General features: G+C 37.1%; 1 protein-coding gene across 2 annotated transcripts in view; it reads right to left on the minus strand.

The window, feature by feature from the left end:
- The window catches only part of NEK7 (NIMA related kinase 7), a 132,695-nt gene that overhangs the window by 7,890 nt on the left and 109,654 nt on the right, over positions 1 to 15,151 (minus strand). For both annotated transcript variants that reach the window (XM_012744366.3, XM_012744365.2), the window contains exon 9: positions 11,472 to 11,585. In XM_012744366.3, the coding sequence (XP_012599820.1) occupies positions 11,472 to 11,585 (114 nt within the window). The remainder of the gene's footprint in view (positions 1 to 11,471; positions 11,586 to 15,151) is intronic.

Here is a 15,151-nt window from a genome sequence, read left to right on the forward strand (position 1 = left end):
CACAGGCAACAGGAAACCAGTATTTAAAGCAAAAGGGAGACAGTATTAGAGCCGTGCTTCAGCACATATTTTCTTGGTACAAAGATGGGCAAAAATAGGGCAATGTCAGCAGAATGCTCAATTAAGTTTCTAGGATTTCAGGCAAGAGACAGCATTCACCAGATGTTTTTACCAGGGTGTCTGAAGGGGAGTGTTGCCGTTAACAGAAGTGGTGGTGATCTTACGAGGGCAAGAAGGACACTTTGAGTTTTGAAGATACCACATTTGAGATACTGACAGATTGAGATCTGGGTAGAAATATGAATTCCTGAATTTTGGGTTTGATTTTTATATTCATACCCCAAATAACTGAATAGTATAAAATAATTTTGTGATCATACTTTATCTAGGTTATTAAGATAAAGGACACAGCACAAATGCAAAGTTACTAACCTGCATTGAACATAATTTTGAGTTGTATACAAGTTAATTTAGTCTTAAATACAAGTTAATTTAGTTCTGCTTATGGGCAGGTATCCTGGATTATAAAAATATTCCATGTTTATACAGAATTTAACATTTTCTAAAACCTTCCGTAATATTTTATTTGCAATATTTATATTTTATTTCCAATATTTATTTTTAAAGCATTGTAATCCCCCAAACAGTATCATTTTACAGATGAAGAAACTAAGAACTAATTTAAAAATTGATGGTGGAACTTCCACTAGAATCCAAATCATTTGTTTTTTTTTCTTGCTATATTGTAAGGCTGGTCTCCAACGCCTGGCCTCCATCGATCCTCCTCAACGCAGGTCTTTTACCGTTTACCACTGTTGACAGTCTGTGTACTTTTACCTGCTTGGTCTTTGCGTTTGGATTTCTCATGATGCCTAATATAGCTTTGCATGCATGATGATCATCAGTAATACTAATTTCAAATCATCACCAGTATGAAGGGATGTGATTTGGTTTAAGGCATCATTTGAGTTTTAATCAGGAGACATTAGTTACTAGTTATTGATAGGAAATACCAGTTATTAGGTGGACACTATAGGGTGGACAAAATCATCTCAGGTAGTTTATTCCACTCAGAGATTGATCTGAGTGAACACAGTAGTCATGAGATGGCTCAAGCTTCATCAAGGGTGTCCACCTGATGTGCTGCTTGTCTTCCCTTAAGCAAATCAGCAGAAGAGAACCCAGGTCCTTGTCCAAGAGTGTAACCTGACCCAGTGTGCCACATGGCGGGTCCTCCCCAGCTCTTGTTAAGACTCTGTAACGGATAAAATTCACCTGTGTGGCTCTGGATGCTCTAAGTTCTGTGCTTTAATCAAGTTAGATCACCGGGAGGCTGGGTCCTGGAGCACATTCGTTTATCCTGCTTCCAATCACCTTTCCAAAACCACGCCTTAATGCTTGCTTTGGATGTTATCAAATGTCATCCTGGTATCTACTATAAAATTGCTATTGAAGATACTTCTTGGTATATTACTCATGGATCTTTATATAAGGTATTTCTACTATAATTTAGTAGGAAATAACTTTATTTTCTCTTAGTAATCAAATTAGTTTCTGTTTCTATCTTTCCTTTTGTGCCATGACATGAAGGAATAACCAAATGAGCAGCTCTGCTGGTGTTAGGATAGGTATGTTTACGTTCCCTTCTGTCCCTGGTTCGGAATTTGTACTTAAATCTCTATTTTAATGACTGGTAAGTCCCATCTTTTGCTATAAATTACCTCAAATTTTTTTGGAAAAAAAGTGATTGTAAATTACATAATGGGAGATTTATATAGGATAAATTCTTTTAGATTTTTTTTTTTGTTTTTTTTTTGAGACAGTGTCTCACCGAGTGCTGTGGCATCAGCCTAGCTCACAGCAACCTCAAACTCCTGGCTCAAATGATCCTCCTGCCTCAGCCTCCCAAGTAGCTGGGACTACAGGCATGTGTGACCATGCTCGGCTAATTTTATATATATGTATTTTTAGTTGTCTGGCTACTTTCTATTTTTAGTAGAGAACGGGTCTCACTCTTGCTCAGGCCGGTCTTGAACTCCTAAGCTCAAGCAATCCTCCCAGAGTGCTAGGATTACAGGAGTGAGCTGCCGCCTGGCCCTGAATTTTTAACTTGGTGTAGTTTTCCTTGATATAGTTAAGTATTATTTCTAACGATATACTGAAATAGACCTGTTATTCTAGTGAGTAAGAGATCAGTTCAAATAGTCTTTTGGCATAGTAAGGGGGTTAAAAAAAAAAAAATCACACCAAATAATTTACTTTAATGCTATAACAACCATGGACTGAGTTTTATGTCTTTAACTGTAATAATTTGGTTAAAAAATGCAAATTCATATGAACCTACGAATTTGTCAGATGAAATAACAATCTAAGTTGTATCAACAAGGTCACATCTCATCCCTCATTCCATTAATGTATACAAAATTACAACATCTCTTAGATGGTAGAGCTACTGGAGTCCCTGCATAACGAACAGGATAAAACAGTCACCTACGTATTACAAACCAGGATTAGAGATAAGATTTAAAAATTGGAGACAAAAACAGCCAAGGATTTTTCTCTTCCTGTAATTAATGAATTTTAAATTGTTAAGCTGCCCACAATAGGTTGACTCATGTGGCTCCTAAAGGGTGCACGTGTTGCAGCTGGTGAACGTATCTAGATGATGTTACTCAGACTTTGACGTTCTACGAATCATCAGTTTTTCTAAGACTCCAGTGGCCAACTGGAAATAGTCTCCCAAACAGTTCCTAGCAAAGGACATCTCTTTATGCTCTATGAGATAACTCCAGGGACTCAGCTGATGCTAGCTCCAGTGTTGGAGGGGAGAGAAGACTGTCCTAAAAGCCAATATTAATGAACCATTCTATGCATTTGTACATGACTTAACTTAATCTCTGTAACAGCTCTGTGAGGTGGGCACTACTATTACACGCACTTTTATGGAGTAGTAACATTCCTAAGGTCAGAAAAGCTTGAGGGGCAGAGCCTGGATTTGAACTGAGGCCGTCCAGCTTCAGGGCCCAGACTTGTGAATACAGCGCCGTGTCACGCTGCTAGTGGAACACTCTAGTTTGGTCTGCGGGTTCCCTCATGGACACCTCTGCACAGAGGTGGGGTGACCCTCTACATAGTCAAGGATACATGGTTATTTGGTTTTCAAAAGAATGACCTGCAAAACTCACGATGAGATATTGGCCAACTTTATCTGTGAGAGATACATTCAAATTATGACGCAAAAGTATCCAGATTATTATGACTAGAGTGAAAATTTACATGTTGTTCCTGATCTGATTCCTTAAACTGGTAGTAACTCTCGCTAAGCAAATAAAATGTAGTTGAATTTTAACATGCAACAATTTCTTTATTCCAGATAAACTTACATAGTGACCCAATAATGCCTCTAGGTTTTCTAAGACAGTAAATAATCAAAATGAAATAATTATTGTAGAGAACTCCCTCAATGTTAGTCTTAAGATTTTTTTATAACTTCCTGTAAGTCAGATTTCAATTTCTAATAATAGTCAATTGCTTGCTCAAAAAAAAGTCCTGTGCTTAAATTCAGGGAGTTAGCTTTCCATTTATCACTTTAAATTGAGGAAATAGTGCTATTTCAGTCATCAGTAGATATTACAACATTAATAAAAACAAAAGTAAAACATTTTATGGCTTATGTTATCTCAGAAAATTTAGTTTGCATTACTCTATACTCATATTACACTTTTGTAAAAAAAAAAAAAATAACACATTAAAAATAAGGGAAAAATAAAGACCTTGCATATGCAAAGTCTTTACAAAATCAGAGAAAACTATTTAACTCAGATGCTTCAAAAAAATTTTAAAAGCAACCCACAAACTTGAATAAGACAAAACATATAAAGCAAGAAATGGAATGGATTCTCTGTAACAATGCTAAAGGATTATGAAATCATAAGCCATATGGAAATTGATGAATGTTCTCAATAAAGTAGAAAAATACTAATAAGTTTTGATCTATATATTTCTAAAGAGATATCAAAGCAAAGAGGTTGATTCCAGAAATATTAAAAAGAAGACGGTGTTAGCAGTCATTGTTGTCAGGGTGATAACCCAATTACGGATCAAGTTCAGTCACGCACAGGTAATAACAATAGGGCTCTTTGTGCATCTTAGCTTTAGGTCACTCGCACAATGCTCAATAGGGTAATAAAGATGAGTGCGATTGGTACTGTTTCTCTTCACCCCCATCTTAATCCCTCTGAGACCAATTATGTTATGTCAGCCTCCCGGATATACCCGATTTCCATCTACCCAAGGACACATTTCAGCACCCCAAAGTGGGTCTGATACATTAAAGTACACATATTTCAGAGCTTTAGATATTTATACAAAATGATTAGGCGTATCCAACTTGTGCACAAAAGTGTCCAACTAGTGAGTGACTTGGGTAGAGGAAAAGGGAAGAGAAAGTAATCTCACACAGATATAAGGTGTAATGTCTGCATTTCACAACTGAAGATCATTCGGTGTCTTCTGCAACTGTGAAAGTCTTACAGAAAGTTACATGATTTCATAGGATCCCACAGGATGTATGACATACACGGCACCAGCGTGGGTTCACATCTTCAAGGAGGACGTCCCCAGTGTCACTTCAGAGGGACCGGTAAACAAAGGGCCTGCTTAACTTAAATGTTTCTTAAACAAAAATGGAACATTCAGAGCTTAAAGATCTCATCTCATATGGCAACTTTTTTAGTAAGGTGGCCAGTTGACACTATAAATGATGAAAATATTAAATTTACTGAAACAATTTTTAGAAGAAAAACCAAATGTTATTAACAGTATTTGAAACAACAATGCTAATTTTGAATAATGGCAAAATTACATATTATTATATATCCCTACATTTTAAAGTAAGATATTCTTATCTCATCATTTGATTATATTATAGGGACCACAGAAATGTTTGTACAGATTTACTGTCTTATATTATTTGTGCCATATAATGTCCTTCATGTAAATGTTTTTGGGGCAATGAAAAATCGTACAATACCAATTTGAGTATCACTGGTTAATCTTCAGGAAAAAACTCCGTAAAACTTACATAGTTCTATTAAAATCTGTGAATCTAGCAAGTATAAACTAAACACATTTCAATTGCTCAAATGACTAAGAAAGTGTTATAAACTTAGTTTAACTTCAAAAATGCAAAATACTTTCTACCTGGCACTTTCATCTTGTTTTTCTTATTTGCATAAAGCAGCTCTTTTATGAGCCAAAACAAAGATGATATTATTTTGAATTTAAAAATAATATGCAAATGTTACGTAGAAAAATCGGTTATAATTTTCAAAGCTTTAATTTAGTATTTTCCTTTCCTTAATGGTGGTCATTTGGGAAATAAAAAAAATTAGTCAAATTATGACAAAACTATAACTTTCTTTATTATAGATCAATACCACCCAGTATCTTTCTTCTTTGAGCTATGTACAGTAATTTTTACACACTCTAACATGTAAAGACAGGTTCTTATCTTTCAATGTCACGTGATCCCTGAGTTGTCGCAAGCCCGAAAGAGAGCTATGAGCAAGGGCCTGGGTGTGCCTCTGCCTTCCAACACGGTGTGGCTTCAGGGAAGGAGGTTCCAGATAAACATGGAGAGGGAAAGGGTCAAAACAGAGAGCAGGAAAATGAAGAACAGACTCCAAAGTGAGAAATCACTGAGTGCTCTCGCAGCACAAGCAGCTGTGAGGAGGAGGCACCCTGATTCTAGCATTTGCTCTGACCAGTGTCTGGGTCTCCGCTTTCTCATGCCTAAAATGGGAATAATGCCCTCGCCCGCCCTTCTGTGACAGGAAAGCTGATTAAAGAAAATGGTGCTTTCAAAAGTTGAAAAAAAAAAAAAATCCAGCACTGCAATTTTATTCAAAGCCATATATATATGTACTCTCCAATAACCCATAAATATCAGAAATTTATAGTTCAATTAAAAATTTATTGTCATTATATAATAACACTGCACTAATTTTAATCCTTGTATTAGCTTCTAAATGCTCTGGAAAATCACCACTCTTCCCGTCTTGAGAACAATGAAGACGACGCTGGACAAGCTCTTGCACATCTGAGTGCAGCAGCAGGGAAGGCACTGCCGAGCTATTCCAGAAAAAGCCCTCTCTTCCTGCCTTCCATTTCTCACTTGGACAATACCCCCTCCTCCTTTTTTTTCCAACTAAGAAAGGAAGAGGACGATAGATCAAACCAAAATATAATTATTACCATGTATGACATGAAAGCTTATGAGATTTCATCCATTCTCTATCAGTTCTTTGATTAGACATGATCTTTCAGACAGAGTCTCGCTCTCTTGCCTGGGCTAGAGTACCCTGGCGTCAGCCTAGCTCACAGCAACCTCAAACTCCTGGGCTCAAGCGATCCTCCTGCCTCAGCCTCCCGAGTAGCTGGGACTACAGGTATGTGCCACCATGCCCTGCTAATTTTTCTGTTTTTACTAGGAAAGGGTCTCTCTCTCGTTCATCAGGCTGGTCTCCCACTCCTGAACTCAAGTGATCCTCCCAGAGTGCTAGGATTACAGGCGTGAGCCACTACACCCAGCCCAGGTTGACATTTTAAGGGATACTTTTTATATGTGAGAAGTAGATTGATTGTCTCAAAATAAATAAATAAATAAATAAATAAATAGAGTCTTGCTTTGTTGCCCAGGCTAGAGTTAGAGCCATGGCATGAACCTAGCTCACAGCAACCTCCAACTCCTGGGCTCAAGCGATCCTGCTGCCTCAGTCACCCGAGTGGCTGGGACTACAGGCATGTGCCACCATGCCCAGCTAATTTTTTCTGTGTATACTAGCTGGCCAATTAATTTCTTTCTCTTTATAGTAGAGACAGGGTCTTGCTCTTGCTCAGGCTGGTTTCAAACTCCTGATCTCAAGCAATCCGCCCGCCTCGGCCTCCCAGAGTGCTAGGATTACAGGCGTAAGTCACTGTGCCTTTCCCCCATTTATTTTTAATAAGGACAAATACTTTTTTATTTGAGAGATGAAGAGAAATGTAATGTGAAACAAAAGAGACATTAAGTAATGTGAAAAGTGATCACTGTTAATAAATTTCTTCACCTATAAAAAGCAATAATAGGCCGGGCGCGGTGGCTCACGCCTGTAATCCTAGCACTCTGGGAGGCTGAGGCGGGCAGATTGCTTGAGGTCAGGAGTTCGAAACCAGCCTGAGCAAGAGTGAGACCCCGTCTCTACTATAAAGAGAAAGAAATTAATTGGCCAACTAATATATATAGAAAAAAATAGTGGGGCATAGTGGCGCATGCCTGTAGTCCCAACTACTCGGGAGACTGAGGCAGGAGGATCGCTTGAGCCCAGGAGTTGGAGGTTGCTGTGAGCTAGGCTCATGCCATGGCTCGCTCTCTAGCCTGGGCAACAAAGAGAGACTCTGTCTCAAAAAAATAATAATAAAAGTTACTAAACAAGTTTAAAAAAATATAATCAAAAGGTAATCACAAGTATTATTCATTTCAGTCTTCTAAATACCTGCCACTAGCAATCAGTTCAGATCAATAAGCACTATTTTAACAACACAGTGTACTTTATTAAAAGATTTTAACCATCTTTCTGATGTTTTTTAGCCTTCAATTTAATTTCTTCCTACTCTACTTTCTCAAACTAAGATCACCCTATCTTTCCTTCTCATTTCTACTTCTTACACTTTCATCTGCAAACCTTGTACTTTTCAGAACTTTTCCCCAAACCTAAAATGAAGAGAAATCTGTTAAAAGCAACTATTGAGGCAAAATTCTATTCAACCTTTCTCATATATTCTCTATTTCAACTGATTTTTAACAACTAAGAAGATAATGTCTATATTTTGTATGATACTAAAGTTCAGATGTTTAAGAAAATATAATTTTCTAAATAATACTTTTTTACTTAAAATAATTTAGTGAACAAATCTCCAGTATTTCCCAATGAAATTAAATACTAAAACTGAAGGTAAGTAGTCTTGTCTTATTTCTCAACAAATGGCCACTGGACATTTCAGAAACAGTGTTCATGAACAAGAATGAAAATGCCATGTAGCAAGGTAATATCAATAAAATAAAACAATCACATCCTCTGACCTATCTTAAGGCAGAAAGTTGCTCACTGGATAACTTTTTAGAGAAGTTTCTCTCACTTGTTCAACTGTCGTTTTAATGGTCCATCCAGCTTTTTAAAAATGTATTCCTTTAGTCTCTCTTCACTCCCTTGTCCCCTCAATCGATCGATCACCAAACCTTTTCAAACACGTCAGATTCTAGAGATACACAGATAAGCGGGGGAGTTACTACTACTGGAGCAGGAGCTGGACGCCTGGCCGGGGAGTCACCGTAACAGCATAACTGCCATGGGACGTGGGCAGGGGAGAGAGGAAGAGGCTTGGTGAAACTTTATGTAAGAGATGATATCCAAGCCATGTTTGAAAAGGGAATGTAAAGAACAGGGACAAAATTATTTCAGAAAAAGGAAACAGTCTATAGAAACATGAAAATTCATGGAATTTCTGGTAGAGCTTGCATTGAAAGAGTTAAGAAGAAAGGAAGGAGAGTGTCCCATGATCAATAAATAAACCTTGAGAGATGAGCCCAGGTCAGATGACGAGGGGCTTTGGGGATCATAATTCCTTGTATATAGTAAATGTTCAATAAATGTTTGCTTCATTGTCACCAACAATACCAAGTTTGATTTCACTCTTGAGAGACATCTGATGGAAGATACTCTTTTCAACCCACAATTTTTAAGTCTAGTAATTCCCCATTGATACATGAGTGATTACTAGAAAAGGAAAGAATGCAAAACATCAAAACAAAAATTGTCAGAAATAAAAATATTTCAATAAGCCATAAAATAAACATTTCCTAACATCATTCATGTGTAGCTGAATATTTTAATCTGGAACCCTAATCATCTGTACATACTATAGACAGTATAATTCAAAAGGAAAGACTTAACTGTACCCATGTTTTAGAATATAACACAGGAAATGAAAGTAACTCCAAACTTTTAAACTGAGTTCTTATAAATGGAATGATTCTATCTATAAATAAACCTTGTAGGGTTCCTCTGGATTCCTACCAACTGGGGCTGGTGGCTAGGTATAACTAGCATTCTCATGAAACGTGCCCTCCAAATCTTTGGACAGTGGCTTTAAAGATTCAGCAGTAGCTAAGTGAACTCTCAAATACATATTTGGTAAGTAAATTTGCTTAAAATTCTTATTCCAACAGCCTGTTACCATTTTGGCTATAAAATTGACACCTTAATGAACTGTCATTTATTTAAAAGTTCATTGTTGGAAAACTTTGTACTTTCCTTTTCATTGGTTCCTATCTCTTGCCATACTAATAAATTAAATAGCAATTTGAATTTTTAAAAGATCTAAAGAGTTTACTTTATAGAGACACATTTAAGATACTATGGCAGCACCAACTCTGTTCGGGTTTTTTGCCACCATGAATTCTGAATAATTATTTCACAAACAAATTGAGTCCCTGCTTAAGGAGAGAAAATATTAGCACATCTGCATTTCAAAGCTCTTGCTTTGAGAACTCTTCTACATAACAGATTAAAGCAACACTGTTACATAGTCTGTGTAATAAGAGTTATTTTCCGTGTTTACCTAGATAGTGTAGCTTTCTTTTTCACCAGGGCCTGACAACAGATCTACCAGCACGAGGAATCGCACTATCTTTTTTGGGACGTGCACCATATAAATGTGTTTTGCTTTAGAGCTCTTTTCGAAACTGGTAACTATATAGAGCGAAGTAAAAAGTGGAATCTATTTTCCTCTCCCAACTCTAAGACCTTCTATCTGGGCCAGACTTTGATATCTGCCCCTTGGCTGAGAACCTGCAGATCCAGCTTCACACTCAGCTGCGGTGAGTAGCCCTGCAGGCAGGCCGACTTCAACGGACCACTAGTGGCATCATCATTAAAATCCTGCTGAAGGTCACCATGGTAACCGCCTGCTGAGGCTTCGCTGCTGCACCCGGCATCTCCTAATCAGCTACCATGTGAAATGCAAATTCAGACAGTCTGAAAATTAGTCAAGAAGAATAGGGGATGAGGATGCAGATATGTGAAATATTCATGTGCTTCATGGAAAAAAGAAGACAGCATGAATGACACAACAAAGAAAGGCCCCTGACATTCTTGCCATCATTCTGCATCATTGTTCACACCCTACTGTATTTCCAGGCCTGTAGTTCTGAAGTTGGTTTTGTGAGATGCCATATTTATAGTCTACACCCAAAATAGTAATTAAAAATGGCTAACATAATAGCAGTAACATCAAATAGAGATAATACTTCTAAATTATCACTGCCTCGTAAGAGTTTATTCTAATTACCCAAATACGAATGCTATAAAGCAAAAAACCAGGCATAATTGATTATCAGTATCAAGACTGCTGGAAGAAAAAGTACTTACTACATCCTAGGAACACAAATGCTTTACATATGGTAAAAAATTCTTTAGAGATATTTATAATTCAAGTTACATGGGCTCAAATTTCCTTACATGATGCTAAGAATGAAGGCTATTCAATTCACAATAAAAAGACTGACAAAATTATCTAATAAGTGAATGTTATAATTATTTTATATTTTTCCTTTGCTCCTTCCCATTTTCCTGGGGCAAAAAAAAAAATCTGTAGCTCAAGAGAAGGTGAGATGTCCTCACACAACACAGTGCTTCCTCTGAGCAGGTCCCCAACGAACATTCCAAAAAGAGCTTGTGTGAAACGTTTTAGCTGATCTGAGACACTGCTCTTATGCACACTTCCTCCTCAAACACTGGTAAAACCATCATGTGTCAGGCTAAAATAGGAGCTGTTGTGTCCAATGAAAAACTGGACATTGGGCCAGAACTCATTTCAATGGGTCACCAAAGCTAGGGCTCAGATCTTATTTGACTCCAGTAGTGAGGTGGTGATAGGACAGGCATTGCCAAAGGAGGGAGGGTGAAGCTTAAAGACTAAGAGTCATATGTAGGTGTCAATTTTGGGGAAACATGGACTAGAGGGAACCTCTGCCAAAACAGACAGTTATAATCATCTGCCGGTCTGAGACCACGGGAATGAGGAGTCAGCCCTATTAGGAGAGCCCACCAGACTCGCTGATTAACCAGAGTCTAGGTGTGAGCGCTAACTCCGCCCTCTGCTGCGTTTCGTACGCTGTAAACCAACTACTGTTCTTAACACACCTAGGAAGTGGCTGGTTTTACACCACATGCTGCGTTGTGTTCCACTCCACATCATGAATTCCACAGTCAATCCTTTAAACAGCAAGTCTCCAAGAAAATGAAAACAGAATAAAAAGTGTTATTGCTGCCACCTATACTATTCATTTGTACTTCTGGATGAAGCAAAATTTCTTAAAATACAAAGGTCAGCAAAACAACAGCCAAACATGTGGACTGGAAATGACTTACCTCCTCTGAATAGTGATCTGAAGGAAGAGGCGGGTAGTCACACTGCTCTATCTTCTTGCACAGCGAGTACAAGTTCATTTTGTCCCCGTAGAAGGGACTCTGCAACGCGGCCATCTGTAAAACGCCCCCAAGGAGACTGATGTAGTTACAGAATGACTCTAACGTTGATTTCATCAAGTATATTACACTGGGGTAGAAAATAATTACAAACACTTTATTTAAAGTTATCTGGGAAGTTTGATTTTTGTGACTGTTTCTGAGAATTAAAAATCTTAGTTTAACTTTTGATTGTGTTTTCAATATTTACAATTTCCTGAAATAGAGAAATGGTTAGCATTTATATATACATGTATAGATACATACAACATAAAGCAATACTAACACCATATGACTTTAAATAATATGTATAAATAATGGCATAAAAACAACTAGCATATCTCATGACAAAACAGGCATTACAAGGTATCTCTCAACCTTGTTAATGGTCAAAATATAACAAATATGAAACAAGTTAAAACTGAATTATAATCTGGAGAATATAATTTAGGGGCTAGGATGCACAGCATTTTATCTTGCATAATAGTTCTGCAGGGAAAGGTTATTCTGAGGGAAAAAAAGTCGTCTCAATTTGAATATTCTAACTGATCCCCAAATAGTTTACAATGAACTAGAACTTCTTGTCTCAAAACACTAAACATTTCCCAAAGCTCCAAGCGTCATAGCTGCAATTCAAGGCCTCCAAATGAGATTTTTATGCAGAAGAACACGACTGAAAGGACGAACAACTTTAAAAAAGACATTATTGAATTTAAATTTATTTTAAGACAAGGTTCTAACTTGACATTTAAAGTGCAAGCAGGTACTGCAGTAAGCAGGGCTACAAACTAAAAATTCAATTTAGAGTGTTCGCATCCTGTTCGAACCCTTCTGAATCTCTGAACCGCGGCAGCAAGCACACGACGCGGAGCGCCGGGCTGCCCCAAAGCCAGTCACCCTTTTCTACATGTGCTAATAAGTTTGATTTTGGAAGGACAATGTGTACATTCCCCAGACAGGCAGAGTGTGTGTGAAACACGCCGGTCCATGCTGCGCTACTCAGCGAGCGTCAGCAGGGACAGGACTAGCTGAAAATGGCTCTCATCTGTCTCCCGCGCTCCAGACGGGCTTAACTCCTTCAGAGCCTTGGCGCAGAGCGGCTGCAGCTGGAAATCACACCCGGAGAGGCGCCCTTTACCCAGCCTCCGTTTTATATAAAGACGACACACACCTACACAGAGCCGCCTTAGGGACAGCTGCTCCATGTGAAGAGAGAAAAGTAAAAGGCAATTCAAATGTCCCTAATCATATGAAACACTCTATCCAAGGGGAAATTTCTAAAGGAGGAACTATAAGATAAATTAAGATTTAAAATGCTACTTTAAAAATACACTATATATATAGAAACTATAGTCTCCCTGTGTTTGTGAACCTTAGGTAAACGTACACATATCCATTACCATATGCTAGGAGTTCATTATAGTCCTTTCTCTCCATACTGCACAGTGTTAAAAAAGAAATCTGAACATCCCCTAAGGAGTTAAACAGGAATAGTATATTTTCATGCATCTCCTGCTTTGACAGATGAAAAATGTCAACTGTCCTGTTTTTATTTTCAAGCTTTTGCACTATTCATCTGGTTCATTAGTGCATCTCGATGCTGCCCCTGACAGCTGCTCGCCCTCTCCTCCCAGCAGCTGAATTTTTCAGGCTAATTTGATCCTCCACACTGAGACGATCGCTAGGATGATTGACTTGCTCCCTGACCTCCAGGGTCTGACTTTCCTGATTAGTATTCTGGGGGTGTCGGAGGGACGAGAGCCCACTGTCTGTCTTCAGGGCTGGTGGCAGCTCTCTTTTTTTTTGAACTGTAAGCCACCAACCTACAACCCTGTAAGGATGCAGTCGCTGCGCTGAACAATAAAGGAAATGTGTAAAACCTACTTTTCCATGTAAAGGTCCGTGTAGCAAAAGCACAGCATCTTGATTTTAATTAGTAAAGTCTACTTTGTTGCATATCAATTAAAACTGTACTGCTAGTTTTTTTTTTTTTTGAAGGTTTCAGGAATATTTGAAAGTCTAATTTCTGAGTTTAAAATACATTTTCAAAAAAGCCTCCCTACTCCTTCATTGTTAGTAATAATTTCTTAGCGGGATATAATATAAAATATGTATGTGATGTTATGGCCAGTTTTTTAAAGCTAAATTGCTCAGTATTTCTCTTAATATTATATTGAAACATAACTGAAAGGAGATAGAACATAAAGGTGAATTAAATCTTTACAAAAATTCTAGTTCTTCCAAAAGACTTGCATGGGGAAATAGAGAAAATGCATTAGCATGATAAATACTTAACTGGAAATCATCCACAACACATATAACTCATGGATGCAGGAGTGTCCAAAGACATTATTTTGGTGATCATTTTAAGTACACATAAAGATGGGACACTGCCTCTCAAAGGTAAACTCAAAATGTGATAAATTATTTCAGTTTCGACACGAGGGGCTGTGCTAGCCTTAGAAGAATTATGCAAACTTCCCCTTAAAAAACCCAATTATTACCTCAACTGAACCTTTTCTTTTCCATCGCTAAATTTAATCTTATTATTGGAAACCAATTTGCTGTTTACTTTTGGGTGTTTAAAGAGAAAATGTTGCTTTGATAATACTGGACTATGGCCTGAAGGAATCTCAGATTACCTAAACAGATAAAAAATATCTTAAATGTATAAAGTGACTAACTTGGAAACATTATAGTAACTGATTATAATTAAACTAGTTCTTTTAAGCATTGTATCAAATTATTAACTAGATATAACACAGTGAGCATAAATCTCATAATCATATGTGCATATATAAAAAACATTTTGTTGCATTACTAATTCATAATTTTTCATAATAAAAATTATCCTAGAGATGAGCTTATTCATGAACATGTAAAAATACTTTCATTTTAAGTGAAGGGAAAAACAAAAAATTAGAAGGAAAAACAAAATAATTTCAGGTTCCTTTAATTAAGGAAATTTGAATCTGCAATCAGTAAAAGACCATAAAACACATTTAAAAATAAAAAAACACCACCTCCTGATGTTCCACTTCCAAATACTAGTGGCACAATTAAAACAGATGACCTCATCGAATATTTCATCATTTGTCAGGAAGACAAGAGATACAAATATGCAAAAAGAAGTGCATTGGTTTCTATCTACTTTAGATTTCTCTTACATAATAGAGACATGAAAATAATTCCATGTAGCATGTTTCTTCACTTTATTAAAACCTAATTAGATATTAACTAACTTTTAATTAACACCTTTGACTTAAAGCCTATATTCCTAGGAAAATTACCATTCAATTAAAAACAAAATTATAGAAGTCACTAGCTTGAGATACTCTTTGATTCCATTGCTCTATATGTAAAATGTGTTAATAACATGCTTTCTTCTATCCATTCAAATTACTGCATTGCAATATTTCTAAAGGATCTACCTACATGATTCCATTTTCCTTTGATAAATTATCACCAGTAGAACAGGAGAGGGTATTTCACTGAGCTTTACCAATACAAATTGTTATTTGTTTCCACTAAATTAATAACCTAGAAAACTTATCTATTTGCATACTACCCTTCATAATGAATTA

The sequence above is a fragment of the Microcebus murinus genome, chromosome 23 (assembly GCF_040939455.1).
Source record: "Microcebus murinus isolate Inina chromosome 23, M.murinus_Inina_mat1.0, whole genome shotgun sequence".
Taxonomy (NCBI): Eukaryota; Metazoa; Chordata; class Mammalia; order Primates; family Cheirogaleidae; genus Microcebus; species Microcebus murinus.